Source organism: Oxyura jamaicensis, chromosome 27 (assembly GCF_011077185.1).
Source record: "Oxyura jamaicensis isolate SHBP4307 breed ruddy duck chromosome 27, BPBGC_Ojam_1.0, whole genome shotgun sequence".
Taxonomy (NCBI): domain Eukaryota; kingdom Metazoa; phylum Chordata; class Aves; order Anseriformes; family Anatidae; genus Oxyura; species Oxyura jamaicensis.
In genome coordinates, this window is record NC_048919.1 from 2,965,900 (window position 1) to 2,983,466 (window position 17,567).

Consider the following 17,567-nt stretch of genomic DNA (forward strand, 5'->3'; position numbering starts at 1 on the left):
GGCGTGTTTTTGGCGCGGGAGGGCCGGGTGTGTGCTCCGCCACCGCGCTGCCAGGGTGGCACGGCCACGCCGGGGCTTGGTGCGATAGCTGCGGGGCCGGCTCGTCGCGGGACCCGGCTGCGATAGCGCCGGAGCCGAGCCGGGGTGGTTTAGCAGCGGGGGACGGCTTGTGTTCCCTCTTCAGAAACGATAAAGCGGCAGATGACCAGGCAGATGCAGCTGGGTCGATTCCTTGCGTTTTGTGGCTTTTTATTTATTTATTTTTTGTAATGCCGAATTCGAGTCTCATCTGCCCTCGGAGCTCGTTCGGTAACTGGAGAACTGGTGAAATTTTGACATCACAAAAACCAGGGGGGGAAAACTGAGCAGCTCTTCGACCAAAGTCACTTCCTTTTGCCTTGTTTATAACTGTTTTTTTTTTTGTGCGCGTGTGTGTGAGAGCGCAACTGCCATTATCTAATGAACGCTCGGAACAAAGAATGTCTCTGGAGTTTCAGCACTCCACCCTCCTTCTGCTCAGGCAGCGAGCGGTGCGTGTCCTCAGGAGCCTCAAAAGGCTTTTTCAGGCAGGGGAGGACTAAACCCGTAGCGGGGTGAAGACACAGCCTGAGGGCAGGGGTAAAGGTTTGGGACTTTGGGACGGGGGAGAAAGGCCGAGCAGCACGGTGCCCCCCACCCCGCCCACAAAACTTCATCTATTTTTCCTCTTCCGATGGGAGGGTCTTAATATTTCTCTGGAACTACTTTTTTTTTTTTTTTGCGAGTGCAAGTCAGTGATATCCCTGCCTGTCCCCGTTTATCAGCGGCTGATTTTGTCTTTCTCGTTGGCTTTTTGCTGGGCTGTGCGGGGAACAGGTGGGCCGGCTTAAGCAAAAATGGGAATTGAATTCAGTGGAAGTGGCTCAGCTGGATCACGTCCTGCTGAGACCAAGTAATGTGTGACTTCTGCACGCGCGCTCGGGGCGGTTATAGTTTGATGACAAGGAGCTGCTTGGTATCGGGACAGCCGGAATGGCAGGTGATCTGAGGAGCACCGTTTCCGCTGCTGCATTTTATAAATACCACGTCCCAGCTCAAAACTTCCAGGAATACAATGTCTGTCTGGAACGACAAGCAGAGACTGCTCCAAGAATGCCGCTTGCTTTGAGAATCCTTTCCTGCCCTGTAAGTAGCGGTTTAGCCGCATCTTCAAGGATGCAGCTTTCTATAACAAACAATTTAAGCTGGAAGAATGCTTTCTGTTTCTTCTCACTGGGCACAGAGTTGTCGTACTTGAATCTGTGACAGTCCTGGCGCTGCGGGACTCCGGTAAACACAATTCCATTAAACCCCGCGTGTGTCCTTCCAGCCTGAGCTCCGACCACGGCCTTTGGAAGAGGCCTATGGATAAGTTACTGTTCAGGTTCCAAAGCAAGTTAGAAAATCAGAAAAATGAGTTGGTTCCCCCCCCAGCCCCCATATTTTGAACTCTTGTTACCAGGTGACTGCAGCAAAACGGGATATGCTAATAGCCATGGAGACTTAATTCCAGGGGACAGAGTTTTGAGAGCACGCTGGCTGAATTGAGTGGTGGAACCGTGCTGTTTATCTAATAGAACAAGGAAAAAGGATAACAATTGCATCCGAAGAGAGGAAATGGGAGTAGCTGTCAGCCTCAACAGGCCACATCTTCATCTGTTACTTAATCTTTCGCTGCAAACTTTTTTTTAGTGGAGAGCCAAGTGTTTTAAAAAAAAGCTATTAAAAATTTTAATTGAGATAAATGGTCTGATATGGAGAGGTTTTTTTTATTTTTGGACCTTGGAGTTGGTAACAGAAGATGGACCTTGAAGACTTCTCATTTTCAGCTCTCAAACCTCATGATTCTCCTCTCTGAAATCTTCATAACTTCCTGTCGAGGTCTGCAGCGACAGCGTACGCTGGGAATGGTTACCATCGAGTTGCCTTACGCTGAATGAGAAACAGCAAAGCGAGTTCAGGCTGTAATCGCGGCCCGTAGAAAGGAACCTGTGCTGGGTGATTGGGCATCATCTTCCATTCAGTGAGCGTCCCTGTTCTGGAGTTTGTGTCGTCTCGGTTTTAGTTGCTGCCATGGCAGTCCTGGTGGATTTGTTCTTTCTGCTGTGAGATCTGAGGAGCAATAAAAGCTGAGATCTGCAGTTAGCTGAGCAAACGTATCCGGGAGAGCTCTCATGAACCCCATTCAAAATAAGGTATTTAATCTCAGCTGGAGGCTGGCCCGCCAGATTGGGCAGGGATCGAGTGGTTGGGGATGCTTAATTCTGCTCCTCTGGCCTGTTGCTTCGTGTTGGAGACCACTTAGCACGAGACCTCTTCTAGTGACAGTCCTTACGCAGCGTTTGAAGCACGAAGGATCAAGGTGGTGCCACGTACAGGGCAGGGGTTTTAAGTTTGGGTGAAAAATCCTTGTATGCTTTTGCACAGAGGTGCTTATAACAGCGCCTCCTGAATGGAAATGTGTCTTTAAACTGAAGAGGCAATTCTGTTTTTTGTTTAACTTGCTCTCTGAGTACTGAGTTCAGGTTTTCATATTTCCTGGGCAACTTGCCCAGATTATGCGAAAGAAAAACAAAATCTCTCTGATACTGGATGAGGGGGGAGACCTGGATTTAATAATTAAAGCTTGTTTTTTGTCTTTGTTAGTACTCTGTCAGACTGCTGCTTTCTGCAAATGCCCCACTATTGTTTTTTAAACCACGCTGCTTTATGTTTGACTGTAGAAAACAACTTTGCTCTGAAGAGTAACCTAAAAGCAATGGGTGTTTTTATCTCCAGATGCTTCATTTACCCGGTGAAGTCATTCTTGCTTAAAATTATTTGACTTTCCATTCTTTTGATTAGGGAAATGACAGTTAATCTGCCTTTGTGGATGTTTTTTTTTTTTTTTCTTCTGACATTGTATTGATAAGAACTCCTCTACCTTAAAATACGCAAAGCATAGGGAGTTTTATTTATATCCGGTAAGAACTCAGACATAACAGAGCTGCACTTGAAGAAGGAGACCTCAGGTTGCTGGTGGAGAAAAGACCCTGCCACTTCTGTGGACCAGCGAGTGGAAAGCAGCAGCTTCTGATTGGAAACAAAGGCTATAAAATTGGAGCTTAGTAATTCTTTCTTCTTTGCTCTAGAGCAGAATTACAATTCCCTGGGAAGTTTCTAATATTAAAATAGTTATTTTTCCCTGAGTGACTAGGAGCCAGTCTGTTGCGTTAATATACACAGAAGATAACTTATGGATATATTTAAGAAATCTGCAGTTCTTAAGAATGTTCTTAACCTTTTTCATTCTTTCTGTAAAAAAAGAAAAGAGGAAAAAGGGCCTGTTTCCCAAATGTAGGTCACTGTAAGTGCACTGGCTGCCAAACTGCACGTGACCACTGGGTTATCGATAACTTTATTGTCCTATACTTGCCTGTCACGCTTTCTTAATTAAAGCTTTGAGAGTTACTTCTCATGTAAATCTCTCCCTAAATTGGTAAACATCTGTCTGACAACTATAAAACGTTGAAGGGTGATACGAAAGGCACGTAGAGGCTCAGTTACACACATTGTATATAACTTCTGGTAGATGCACGCTGTGGATGCAGGGGGTATTTCTAGGCTCAGGGTGTTGGCTTTGTGTTGAGTACCTGCATTTTAAGTTGCTTTGTGAGGTGAGGAGCTCAGATGCAGCATTTCGGCCGCAGAATGAGGTACAAAGGGATTTAATTCTCCCAAAGTTTCTTCTGAAAGCTGGTTGTGACCCCGCGGGCTGAGGAGCTGCCTGGGCGTGGAGGAGGCGAGGGGGGAAGTGGGAGCTGGCCTGGTGCTCGCTTCCTTCGGGGTCGCTTGGCCTGCGTGGCCTGCGGCTCGGAGGGACCCTCCCTCAGCACCCGCTATGAGGTGCTGAGCCCCCATGTGTGGCCCCCGCTGCCTGGACGTGGTGCTGGAGCTGGGGGGGCTGGAGGGTGGTCACGGCGCCAAGCGTGGGGTGACTTCGATGCCTTGTTGGCCCTTCATGCACACATTGAGCTCGACTCTGTGGGTACCCGTCACCTCTTCTGTCTCCGTTTCTAGCACAAGGAGTAGGAAAAGGGCATGTCCCAAAGTGGGTTTGGATGAGAGTCTTGCGGGAGGAGATCTGGGGGAGCGAGGGGGCCTCGAAGCCCTCACAGGGAGCAGCCCCGGCCTGGTTTGGCACGTGGTGAAATGAGACGGTGATACTCGTGTGTGAAATTCCCTCTGTGTGAGGGTTTAAATCTGGGGCAATCTGGGGAGTTCAGACCTACGGGAGGTGGGTGTGAGCGGTGCCAGAGGGTGGCAGACCGCCTCTGGGGCTGGTGGTCTGTGGGGGTTGGCCGAGGCCTGGGGACAGCCGTGCCGCTGTGGGGGCGGATGGGTGCCAAGGCCCCGGTGCTTGGAGCCCGCCGGTTCTCCTCGTGAACCTTCCTGCGAGCACAGGTGCTTGGTTTCTGCCCCCTCCCGAAACTCCTGTCACAACTTTTCAGAGAACAAAAACTTAGCGTGTCCGTTTCGGGCTTACATTGTGAGGCGTTGCACAAACTGGTGTGCTTGGAAAGCCAGTTCTCCTTTCAAGGGCTGGTTCTAAAACTGAGTTTCAAAACCAGATGGTCCTGGATAAGTCAGCGTGCTGAAGGAAGATCGTTTTCAGGGGCGTTGTGACCCGACGGCCGCTGCGGAGGGTCGCGTGACTGGATGCTTTCCTCGTGCTTCTCCTAACCTCCCATCGTTTCCTTGGCCTTACTGATGTTTTTCCTTTTGCTCTGGTTTTGAGAGGCGGGTAAGAATTTGAATGCCAGCGTAGTTCATGTGGAACTGTGTCTGAAGCCACCTGACCGAGTCGGCCCAGTGCCTTTCCTCCCTTGGTGGCCTTGCTCGCACTCCTCAGGAAGCGAGGGAAGCTGGGCGAGCTACGGTTACCCTGTTTTTAACTGCATGCTACAGCCTTTCATCTTTCCTCTGTTAATTAACGCTAACTGCTTTGCCAGTGCTCTAGTTCTGAAGTAAAAAATCAAGGGTGTGCTTATGGATTCGGAGCATTGCTTTCAGGCTGGCTGTACATGCCGCCCTTCCAGAAGACTCTCCTTTAGGGTGTTTTGAAGCAAAATCCAGACCGAGGCATGCATGAGGGTCGTGCTGTGGCTGCTGAGGGCAGGTTTGGAGTCTGTGCTGCTGCAAGCACGTCGTGGTGATCTTGAGCCTCCACAACAGGACTTGGAGCGGGCTTCTCCTGAGGGCCATGTGCCTGCCAGCTCCGGTGCTTGGAGTCGCAGGCCCTTGGCGGAAGAACGCCAAAAAAAGGGACCTGTGGGTGCTGACACTGATCTGATGATGTTGGTGGCTGATAGCAGCTCAAGGAGAGCTTTCTGGCATGATTCAAGTCCCAGGGGCAGACAAGGTTCAGGATGGTGGAGTGGGCAGTTCTTAGAATTACTGCCAGAACGCTCCCAGACCCGCTCAGAGTTCCTCAGGCTGTGTCCATGTGTCCTTGACCTCTTCTCCTCGTCCCCACGCTCACCTCTGAGGTGCTTACCATCCTCTCCCCCCGCTCTCGTAGGAGTTAGAGATGTTGTGATGGGGCTTTAATAACAGGCAAAGCCTACGAGCAGAGCCGAGGGGGAAGCACGCTCACAAGCGTTCCCAAGGCTGTTCAGAGCAGTGATCTAATTCAGTGTTAGGGAAACCAGCGCTGTCTGGCACACAGTTTTTAAGGACTTAAATAAAAAGCCATACACCCAATACTTTTGGAGGTCATCTTCAAGCTACCAGAACAAAGCCTTACTCTTAAGGGTGTCTTTCTGGGCTTCGGAAGTGTTTAAATGTTGTCCACCCAACTAAAAGCGAAGGCAGGGAGGGTTGCTCTAGCTTGGGAGGAGGGTTTTCTTTTTAAAGCGAGTTTGCTAACCTGGAGGAGGAGGCAGCATGAAAGTTTTGCTTCCGTTTTCTACTTCTCTTAATTTAACTGAAGTTGATGACCTACAATTTTACTCTGAAACGCTTTTCAGCCTTGGTAAACTTAAATGGCTGCAGCGCAGTGCAGACGTGTTCACAGTGAATCATTGCACTCTGCACCAAGCGTGGATTTTCCTGCTCTTTTGCGGTGAGGGTGTTCACGGAGCTGCTCTCACTGCCCTGTGATGTTACGGTGGCACTCACGGTGAAGAGCGCTGATCCAGAGCCTCCCTTCGCAAGGCAGGCCTGCGTGACCCTGCAGAAGTGGCGGCTGCTCTTCAGGGGCAGTCCCTCCTGCTGTACACGTCTGGTTGGAGGTCGTGGTAGGAGGCTGGAGTGGGGGAAGTCCTTTATTCTGGCACTCTTCCTCCCTCCTCTCCCAAGGGCATCTTAGCTACAAGTGGAAAGTTCCCTGCAGGTTCCTTTTTTTTTTGTTTCTGCCCCGAAGAATCATCGTCATTATTTATGGACCCAAATGATGACTTTAAAAGTATTTTCAGTGTGATGTGCATTAAATTTTTAGGCGTGCAGTGTGCTTCCTTTTCAGTGAGGACAAAGTATAGTTGATTACAAAAGAGCCTAAGTTCTGTCAGCAGGGGACTTGTGAAGCCTGAACTCATCCCTAGTACCTCCGTGCTTGTTTTTTAATCGGTTCCCCCATGAGTGTGTCCTTTTTCATGTTGTCTTCCTCTGTGCCACCTTTCTGCGGGCTGGGCAAGCGTGAGCAGGACTGGAGGTGGTCTGAGTTGTGGACCAGGCGAGAATCTTAGTGATATGATTGGAAAAGGTTTCGTCTCTGCTGGTCTCACATGCTGCCAGAAACCAGCTTACCGGTGCTCTCTTTCGGGAAGCAGAGCCCTGACCGGCTTGGGGGAGAGCTGGGTTTGCTCTCGGGTTGCTCCTGGTCTGACCTGAGCGCCCCGCTCGATTTCCAGTTGGAGTAGGAAGTTGAGATGTTTGAGTGCTTGAAGGTCCACGAGGAGGAGGGCAGAGCTCTGAGAGCAGACACGAGTGGGAGTTAAACGCAGCTCTGTAGGCTGCCTTAGGTGCTTGGTCTGACGCTGGGGAGCAACCTCGCTGCGGCTGAACAGGGCCCAAACAAAACTGCCTGCTGAATTTTGCTCGTTCAACATCTTCAAACTTGTTATAGGATAAGCGAGGACTATCTAATGGCATATTAATTTGGTCATTGGGGTGTGTTAATGAGCAGCTACAACAAGCTTATGCAAATTTATGTGAAATTAGAGGATTGGCATATCAGGCAAGACATCAGGGCAATTTCATGTTATTAACTTGACATTGAAGTAGCCTGTGAAGGTGCTGCACAACTTCTGCAGCACGAGGAGGGTGAAGTATCTTGTACTGGCAGCACAGCCTGTCCTGTGGGCTGTGTGAAGGCAGTTTGAACAAAAAAAGGCATTAAAATTGCTGATGCTTAATGGTGAAGACAGTAGGCAAATTATTAGAAACTTGACATCTAGGGGGGGAAAAAAAGGCTGCAGTAGATATGAATGAGATGCCTTTGGTTATTTTTCTTGTTTGATCTAGTTGAGTTAAGCCAGCGGCTTGCTGTTACGGTCAGTATAGAAGTGCTCCGTCACGGTGCGTGTGAGTTAATCTTTATCCATGTTTTTGAAAGAGAAGTGGAAACAGCTAACACTGGAAATCACCTGGCTTCTTCGGAAACGAACTTCTGGGAAAGTAGCTTTCATGCACACCAGGGAACCGGCTTCCTTGAAGTCCAGGGCTCGCTTGCAGGGAAGCGATGGGGTTCCCAGCCCATGTGGGATTACAGGGTTTCTTTTAGCTACTGGGATTTGGAGCATGTGGAGACTTTTTCCCCTCGGGCCCTGTCTCTGTTGCATGTTCCAGTTCTACGTTGTCACTTCTTACACCCGAATTGGCAGTAGAAGTAGTGAGAAGTGTTTTACAGGCGTAGCTCAAGGATTTTCGAGATGAAGTTGGCGAGCTGGTGGCACTGAGCAATGGGCTGTGGGTACCCAGGGCCAGACCTTTCACAAAGGCCTGGAAGGATGCGGGTGTGCTCGGTGGATGGTCTGCAAGATGAGGGCAGTAGTTAGAAGCACCATCTCTAGAAGATCCTCGGGACCAGCTCACGTGTTGCTGCTTCTGTCCTAACCCGCCTGGCACCCGGCTGGCTCCGCTCCGCGTGAGGCTGGTGGTGGCAGAGGGAGGACGGCGCGCCCGTGGCTTTTACCGGCGCGTTGAGTCAATATCTCTGGTTGCTGTTGTCTTGCTTATTGCGTTTTATGGAAGTGCAATGCCTCACTTTCTCCTTTTCCTTCTCTCCTGCAGGCTGTCCTCAGGAGAGGCAGTGGGAGGCAGTGGAGCTGGCCTCGGCACCGGGAGAGGCTGGACTTCCCGTCTCTCTGTGCTGAATGGCTGCGATGGCGCCCGCTCTCACTGACGCAGCAGCTGAAGCTCACCACATCCGATTCAAGCTGGCTCCCCCGTCCTCCACCTTGTCGCCTGGCAGTGCCGAGAGCAACGGCAACGCCAACAACATCCTCCTGGCTGCCAACGGCACCAAAAGGAAAGCCATTGCTCCGGAGGATCCCAGTTTAGATTTCCGAAACAACCCTACGAAGGAAGAGCTGGGCAAGCTGCAGCCGCTAGTGGCCTCTTATCTCTGCTCGGATGTAACGTCTGTTCCTTCAAAAGAGCCTCTGAAGCTGCAAGGAGTCTTCAACAAGCAGACAGTCCTTAAATCTCACTCTCTATTATCTCAGTCCTTCTTGAAAACAAGTGATCTGTTGGGGAGGCAACCGGTGTTGGAATTTACTTTGGAGAATCTAAAAACAATGAGTACTAATAGCCAGCCACCTCTCCCGCAAGCGCCTGTGAACGGCTTGGCCAAGAAATTGGCCAAAAGTACCAATTCAGACCATGAAAATTCGAGTGCTCTGAATGGTGGGAAGTGTGCTCCTCCTGCTGCTGCCCTCCAGGGCGTTGACTATAACGCAGGGGGTTCCGAATTAGGGGATTTGAAGACCGGGTTGACCAATTGCACTCTTCCACATAGAAGCCTTGATGCAGAGCACACGACTCCGTTTAGCAATAATAGCACTGCAAACAAATCTTCCCTTAATTCCATGGAGCAACAGCGGGTGCTCGAGGGTGGCAGTGGAGAGCCCAGGGTGCCTGGTGCTGCTGGTCACTCCGACTTCGGGAGCGGTAAGTCGGAGGAGCAGAAGCCTTCTCTGTTGGCCAGTCACCACAGTGCTCTCGACTCCGAGATGAGGACGAGGGCATTGCTGCGACGGCAGGCGGACATCGAGAACCGGGCTCGCAGGCTGCAGAAACGCTTGCAAGTGGTGCAGGCGAAGCAGGTGGAGAGACACATCCAGCAGCAGTTGGGTGGCTTCTTGGAGAAAACTCTGAGCAAGCTTCCAACTTTGGACCCCCTGAGGCATCGGAGCCAGTTGATGTTGACCAGAAAAGCAGAAGCAGCTTTGAGGAAAGCTGCGAGCGAGACAGTTACTTCAGAAGGCCTAAGCAGCTTCTTGAAGAGCGATTCGATATCGGAAGAACTGGAGAGATTCACGGCCAGTGGTATGGCCAACTTGAGATCCAGCGAACAAGCGTTTGACTCGGATGTCACTGACAGCAGCTCGGGAGGAGAGTCTGACGTTGAAGAGGAGGAACTGACCAAAGCAGACCCAGAACAACCCCACGTACCGCTGTGAGTAGCAGTCACGCTTTGTCTTACCGACGGTAGGGGGGAGAGCAAGGGGAAAGGTGGCATGATGGAGAACCTGGATTTTGTAGGAAAGCCTTTTTCTTCTGATGGGCTTAGATCAAAGAGGTAATTGTTCAAAGTAGTGTGGTGCGATCTGTGGCACGCTTCCTAGTTCAGGCAGCGCATGGAGCACTGAAGTTAAAAATCGTCCGTGCGTCCAGTAGTCGTTGGTGTTCCTCCAGAGCAGCAAGTCCTGGAAGCAGTGGCTGGCTGGAGCAGCTCAGGCATGCTGCAGATACGAACCCGAAATACTATAAGCAGTTTTCCCTGCTGTCTTGCTTACGTGTTGGCCCTGTCCCCTGAAATGAAATGCTTGTCTTTTTACAATGGGGTTCTTTGTTGTAAACCAGTTATGTGAAGTAAGGCCAGTCTGAATCTTCACTGACTGCAGAGTGGTGATGTTTTTTTATTTATTTTTTATTCTTTTGGTTAAACTGCCCGGGGGGTAAAAAAAAAATCTCTTAAAGGATTTGGGCTGAGTGGCGGTGGAAGTGTCAAGTGAGTGTGTCTTAATCTTTGGGAAGTCGTTGTTGGGAATTTTCTTATTATTTGTGATGAGTTGCATTAGATGATGACAGCAGCTAATTGGTTGTTAACTGGATCCTGTTTGCCAAAGTATTAGCTGTCACCTTGTGTGTGGAGGAGGAAAACCCGCATCAAGGAAAAAGGTCTTGAGACGGGTCAAGGAACAAGGGAAACTTTTCTTCCAAAGAAAAGCGTTTGTCCTAGGAATGCTTATCAGGGTAGTTTGGAACAAATCTCTTAAACGGCCGTGTTGTGTGTTTGGGCTGTGTAAAATGTTGCTTGCCTCAGCAGATCTGTTCCATCCTGGTTGAACCTCAGGCTGAAGCTCAGCGCGGCCACGGTGGTCCTCCCTGGCTGGGGACGTTGTTGGCATACCTGCGTTATCCTGGGTTTGCGTGGATAGCCGTGGAGAAAGAGCGGAACGTGTTTTGAGACCTGTTGTCTGACGTCATGTTTATGGCCGGTCAAGTACCGTGACATAAATGTCACTGAACTAGGCAGGTGGGCACGGACAGCGTGCGTACTTGGTACCTTGGAGCGTCCTCCAGAAAATGTGCTCACGATAAGAGCTAATAAACACGAATATTGCAGCTCTCAAGTGTTAAACTCCAGCTGAATTCCCCATTATTTTGGGGATGTTAGCGAAAGATGAATTTCTGGATGTCAAGTCTTAAACTCGAGGTGAGTTCAGCGCAAAGCTAGCAGCTGAGCGTGTGATCTGTGCTGGCTGGACACAGGCTTTCTGCCCTGGTGCTGGTAACAAAGAGTTGAGCAACTTTGCTGTTGTTTTAGAACATCACCAAACTTACTCTGTTGGGATGAGTAGTGAAATTGAATTCAGAAGTACTGTAGCTCTTACTGGAGGCGGCACTTGACAATAGTGTTTGTCCAAAGTAATATTAAATTTTCCATATTGCGGCTTTCGTAGGTTTGCGCGTCGTCCAGCAAAGCAAAATTTCTTTGCCACTCGTCGTAATCCCAAGAGGAAGCGCGGTATTCAGAGACACGATGCGTGAAATTCTTTGCTGACTTCTCTGCCCTTTATGTTAGTCATGCCTTTACGTTCCCCGGCCTCCCGAGTGCTCTTTAAAAGCCAAAGATTTTTAAAGCCAATAAAAAGAATGATCCTTCTGTTGTCCGCTGGTGCGTACGCGTACTGGCATCTAGGCCAGGCCCACCAAGCCTAGTTTAAAGTTGATGCCTGTGGGTGTTCAGTAATTGCTCTTCCCAGCATCGACTGTCCTGGTGGCGTGAGCGCTTTGACGTTGGGTCTCATGAGCTCTGGTGCTGTTGAGGCTGAATGCGCGTTTGTGCTCGTTACCGAAGCTCCTGGAGTCAACCTCAAGAGCTGGTGCGCACGGCGGGCGCAGCTCAACGCCGTCCGTGAGCAGCGCGGCGAGCAGGAAGAGGAAGAGTTGATTTTCCACTGGGAAGCTGCCTTGGGCCAGCTGCTTGTGCAGAAGCATTGTTCTGTGTTTGTGCGAGCGCAGAAGGGCAGAGGCTTGTTGCAGGCTTGCTCAAGTATGGCTGGGTTTTGCAGCTTGAGGAATTCATTTATTAGAGGGAAGACTTTTACTGTATTTATTCATAATTCCAGTAACGAGACAGATGTTAATGAGTGCAAAAACTTCTCCTGATCCCCCAGCCAGGTTCCCGTGGTTATGTATTGTTCCTGGCTGCTCCTTCCTTCCCCCAAGGACTTGTTTGGTGGCTTCTCGCTCTCTAGCGAGAGCGACTCTTCAAATTCTGCGTCTCGTAGCGTGCTGGCAGTAAGTGGCCGTGTCGCCAACCGCCTCTGGGACTGAAGTAGAAGCATGCGAAAGAAACAAAGACCTGTTTACATCATGCTCAGATAAGAGCTGACCTTTGAGTTTTTCTGGCATGGTGGCATTCCAGAATCAGTATCTGGTCAAGGACAGACTTGAAGCATTCGCGCTGCTTTAGGCCCGCCTGGTCTCGGCGGTCTCCGTGGGGAATCGCAGCTTCCCGCGGCAGCAGGCACGCGTCAGGACTTGGTACGTCCTCCTAAAGCGTCCTGTGCCCGCTGCCCGGGAAGGCGCTGCCATTCGAGCAGATAACCAGGCCAGCGCGTAATGCATAAACAAAGCAGGGAGGTATTCGTTACACCTTTTTTGGGAAGCCCTGCCAGCTACGGGCTTGGCTTAATAAGAATACGCCGCTCTCGCCTCCCATGCGGCTAACGCGGAACGAAGTGCGCGCGGGCTGGGTTGGCTCTCGGTGCGCAGCCGTAGATTACGTGGATCAAGGACCACCACGCTGCGTCCGTTTGCCCTCAGATTAACGAGAAGCAACGATTTGCTTCACAGCTAAGAGCCTCGGAGGTGTCGCTTCAGAAGCGTGCTTGGTGGCGGGGTTGGGAGCAGCGGGCGCTTTGCCTCGCGTTGTGACGGCGTGACCAGGTTGGAGCCTCCCCCGTCGAGAACTGCGCTGATTTTTGACCGGAGGCAGCAGCCTCCTGCCTCTTGGAAACCCGCGGGGCTTTGAAAGGGCCCAAAGCGCTGTCGGTGCGATAGGATCGGGGACTGCTGATTGTGAAAGGTGCCTTGGAGCCCGGCGCACGGATTCCTCCCGGCGCTGGAGGGCTGCTGGTGGGGGCTCTGGCTCATGCAATCGAGCGAGGGTTTAGCGAGTTACCCGAGCACTGGTATCTCTGCGGCCCCGTGCTAAAGGCTGTAAAAGTGGGAAATGTTTCACGTGCACGTGTATCTGTGGGAGCTGCCTTCCTCAGTCTGGCTGGTTTCTTTGACCGCCTTTCGTTTGGCTGTGGAGTGGTTTCCTCAGGAGCCGGCAGCTATTTCTGGCTGATGAGTTACCTGCGCCGAGCAGCGATGCGGTCATCAGCCGGGAAGTGATGTGGGAGTTGGCCTCCGCTCCCCAGCTTCGGTCTGAGAATCACGGGAACTTTCTGAAAAGGTGCTGGAAACAAATATTTAATGGGAACTTGGCTTTTTTCTTAGTTCTGATTTCTTACCTGCAGTCTCTGCTGAGGGCAAAGCCAAGTTTTAGGGACTGACTTCTCACGCCACCTCCTCCAAGGGCCGGGCAGTGCCGTGCCTTCGGTCGGGGCTGTTCCAACGCCTCTGGCCGCGATGCTGTAGCACGCTTTGTAATTATCCCGGTTACTGGTGGGAAATCCGAGCACCTTCTGCACTGCAGTGTTGCAGTGAATCATTCCCCAGCCTGGGAGCTTGTGTGCTGGCTCCTCCCTGTGCTGTGTCGCGTCACGCTGCCTGCATCTCGGGGTTGCTGGGCCCGGAGGAGTAACGAAGGCTTTTCGCTAATAAATGCTTTTGTCAGCACTGATTCCAAAGCCCCGCGTTGGAGAGGAATGCTTGTGGCGCTTGCACTGGGGGTTGTTCGAGGGGCAGCTGCCCTCGGTGCATCGGTGGACTGAGGGATTAAAATTTAGAAGTTCGGATTTTTCTCCCTTGATTTTATTTTTTGAGTGAGAGCGCGAGAAGGCGGCCTCGAGGGCTATGAACTAACGTGTCTCACGTCGGTGACTTCACAGAGCAGCAATTCAGGTGGCAGATCCCCTGCTGCGGAGACCAGGGACGCTTTTCCTACTGGTCTCCCAACATGTTTCTCTGATCTATGCAGAGCAAACACAAAACTGTCTCCACTCTATGATTCTTTTCAGGTACCTGCTCGTGTTTTTGTGGTGTTCTTCTTGTTCTTGACTTCATTGCGTTTGGAGGTACCTGACCTTCTAGTTCCTGACCTTCTAGTTCCCAGCAGTGTCTGAACATCTGTACAAATCACACCCAAATTGCTTGTGACCCTCCCGCTGCTGCTCAAGGGTGATGCCCCTCAAACGTCTTTTGCTTGGGAAGGGAGCGGAAGAGCAAATCCTGAGCATGTGCCTGCTTTGCGTGTGAAAGCAGAATAGCAGGGAGCAGGTCAGGGTTGGAAAATGCTTAATCAGGTATCCCCGGTAAGTAGGACACCGTGCGAGTCCCTCTCGCTTTTAAGAAAAGAGGGCAAATGAGAAGGCTGCTTGCAAAAGATCTTAAGGAAAAGGAGTCTGTTACTGCAGCTAGAAGCGTGGTCGGAGCACGCCGTGTAGAGGTGCAGGGGATGCTCGGCGCGCTGCTCGGCGCTTCTTGTTCCAGCCTGGTCCCCGCGCAGACCTCCCTGGAGTACTCACGGGAGGCTGGGTGTCCTCCCAGGTACTCACGTTGCCACCTGCAGAGCTCTGTTAAAGGACCGTCGGCTCTCACCCTACGGCGAGTCTGGTTAAAGCCACCTTTCTGGGCTGAAGTCGCGGTTGTGTCAGAGGGGTCCCAACCAGGAGGGTACCTGGGTCACCCCGGCGACCAGCAGTGGCGTTCGGATCCAGGAGGCTGAGCGCTGACAGAGCTGCTTCCTCCAGAGCTTGTGCTGCTGCCTGCTCTACAAACCCTCGTCTGCCTCTCCCATGGGTGCTTGCCCTGGGTTTGCTGGGTGGCTGCACGGAGCAGCAGCACGTGGGTGCGCATCGCCTGTCTCCTACATCACCCGTCTGCTTCAGCTCTTTTCCCCTTGCTGGGTCGCAGCTTTGCCTGGTTTTAGGCTTTAGGGCTGGGCTGGGCTTGTGTTTGAGGGGTAACGTGGAGGGCTGGGAAGGATTTGGGGTCTGGCACTCCCTGGAAGTCACACCTTGTCCTTCCAGCCCTGCCCCAGTGGGGCAGCCAGGAGGAATGGACTCTCGCTCCGGTATTTTAGGACTTGTGGGTGATGCTTTGGATAGGTCTGGATAAATATTTACTTTACTTTTCATTGGGAAAAGTTTGTCACAGCGTCCGAATAGCAGAGTATCCGAATCGCCTGTGAATGTGAGCTGGCATTTTGGGACGGGTGCGGTGCCTTGCCTGCTTTCCCGCAGTCTCACACGGAATTGCAGTTAGCATTGGAGCAAGGAAAGGGGCCCTGCGCAGAGCTGATCGCGGATACTGAAGCCTAACACACCGGGCTGGGGGCTGGGGCAAAGGCTCTTGTGTTGTTACCCCGGCATCTGTAAGCGCCTGCGGCTCGGAGCCGCGTTTTTGCTCTTGCTGATGCCGATACGAGCTGCGAGGTGACTGTGCCTGACACCAGAACCGGAGGAACGGCGAACGTGGGCTCCCTTAAAGAGCTTGCGAAGGTGCGCTTCGCCGCTGTGCTTTTCTTCCTGCAAGATTTTGGTTTTCATTACGCAGTAACGTTGCCTTTATTTTTTTTCCCCCTCCTTTGTTCTCCGTTCCAGCAGATACGTTCTGGTTGCGCTCGCTCGGCAGCAGCGCTACGCTCGGCTTCCAGCTGGGGGAAAAATGTTTTCCTTGCTCCGCTGGCACCACCCCAGCAGATTTTTCCACGGAGCGTGTTTTGGGCACACCCTGGCTATGGTGCGTTTTGCAAGTGTCTCGTTTCAAAGGCTCGGAGAACTGGGTGGCTCTGCTGGGCCATCCTCGGGAGAAACCGCTGGAGGCGAAAGGGAACTTTAAAAAAAAAAAAAATTGACTTAGGTATTAGCTGCTGCGTTTCTGAATGAAAGGAAGGACTTAAAAATACCAAGGGGTGAAGGCAGCTGCACTGACCTGTAACTCAGCCGGGAAGCAGAAACGGTGCTGAATTGCAGTCGAGGCCTGGAGTTGCCCTTTCTGTCCTCAGAGCCAGGTGGGTCCTGAGCTGTCGATGGGTCACTTCCGCACCCAGCGTTGCCCCTAATGCCCTGTGGTCACAGCTCTGCGCGTTCAGAGGACTCGCTGATGTGCTGCTCGCTGATGAAATGACATGGTTTGCTCGAGGACCATCCAGCTTCTCTTTCCCCCCGACCTTCTCTGCGGCGAGGCTGTTGTGGAACGCCCGCTCCAGCTCTGCCCCCGCGCTGAACAAGCCCTTTCTGGGCAGGGTACCTGGCACGGCCACGCGGCACCAGAGGCTTTTGGTGCCTGGGATGCGTTCGCAGAGCACACTTTTTCCTTAACCAGCACCCCAAAAGCAGCGGAGGGGATGCCCTGAAACCACTTGAAAAGGGGCGGCTGGAAACCTGCACTGCTGAGAGCTTCGATTGTTTTCTTGGGAAGCCGCGCTGCCTCAACCTCTGCCGCTAACGGGGCGCGTTGCAGGTGCCTACAGCCCGGAGCCCCCCCGAAAAAGCCGGCAGCTTTGTGCCAAACCCCGCGTGGCGCGGCGCCTGGCCCCTGGGAGGGTGCTGGTCTGTAGCTGTGATCCATCGAGCTGCTGCAGGGGAGCAGCTCGGCGGCGGGCTCTTTCCCCCCGTATCGGCGTGCAGCCGCGCTGCCTCAGCTGCGGTGCGAGCCGTTCCCTGGGGTAACGGCGGCGGAGTTGGGCCGGCACGGCTCGTGACGCTCCCGCTCGCGGAGCGGATTAATTCGTGCTGCCCTGCGAGTGACTGGGTACGAGCGTCCTCCGCTGCGAAGTGTTTAATTCTCCGAAATCTTTTCCTTATTTTAAGGAGTCAGAGCTCCGTACCTGCTCGATGCACCCATCCCCGCAGCGTAACTACGCGACCTGCGTCGCCTCTCTCGGATGCGGTGGGGCAGGCGGGGAGCAGCCCTCGGCGCCTCGCTGCGGGCATCCCTGCAGCTCCGGGCGTCCCCGGGCGGCGCGGAGTTTCTCAGATGCTTTTGGGACTCGTTGAACTTAAAAAAGGCTGGGCAGCCGCTGGGGGTGACCTGTGAAACGTCACGTCGCTTGGCTGCCTGCTTGATGAAATATTCAGGAACTTAAAGCGGCGCAAAACCAGCGACACCCGGCTGGGCTCCGATGGTGACTCTTTAAATGAGGCTCAAAGCGTTTGGTCACCGGATTGACGAAGGGGGGAGACGAGGAGGAGCAAGGGGCTCCTCACGCAGCAGAGATTTAGGCTTGCATTTGTGGCATTTTTGCAGTTGCCTTAGTAACACAACGATGTTGGAAGAAGCGGTGCAGGATTTTTATTCCTATAAGGCAGGACTTTAAAATATTAATGGGAGGCGGCGTGAATCGGGGGGGAGTCGGGCTGTGTTTTCTGGTGGGAGCAGGAAAAACGCTGCTAGGTAGGAGGCAGTGATTTAACGTATCGTCCTGAGCGATGCAGCGCAAACTTTCCTGGGCTAGGGAACAGAAAATAAGAGAGCTTTGGTCTTCTTGGGGATGTTTGCCATGAAGCCTTTCCTCTCTGATACTGGAGGCGAAGCTTTGGAAGCGTTTTGCTGTCAATCATTTTCCAAGCCCGGGCGAAAATCTTATCTGGCGAGTAGTTCTGAACCCAGCCCTCGTGCAGTTGGAACTCGTTTTCTTTTTATGATTCTCGGTTAAATACTGG

General features: G+C 52.1%; 1 protein-coding gene across 4 annotated transcripts in view; it reads left to right on the top strand.

Moving 5' to 3' along the window:
• KANSL1 (KAT8 regulatory NSL complex subunit 1) overlaps positions 1-17,567 on the top strand; it is a 95,094-nt gene that overhangs the window by 12,285 nt on the left and 65,242 nt on the right. For all 4 annotated transcript variants that reach the window (XM_035347788.1, XM_035347787.1, XM_035347790.1 and 1 more), the window contains exon 2: positions 8,290-9,676. In XM_035347788.1, the coding sequence (XP_035203679.1) occupies positions 8,373-9,676 (1,304 nt within the window). In that variant the 5' untranslated portion in view covers positions 8,290-8,372. The remainder of the gene's footprint in view (positions 1-8,289; positions 9,677-17,567) is intronic.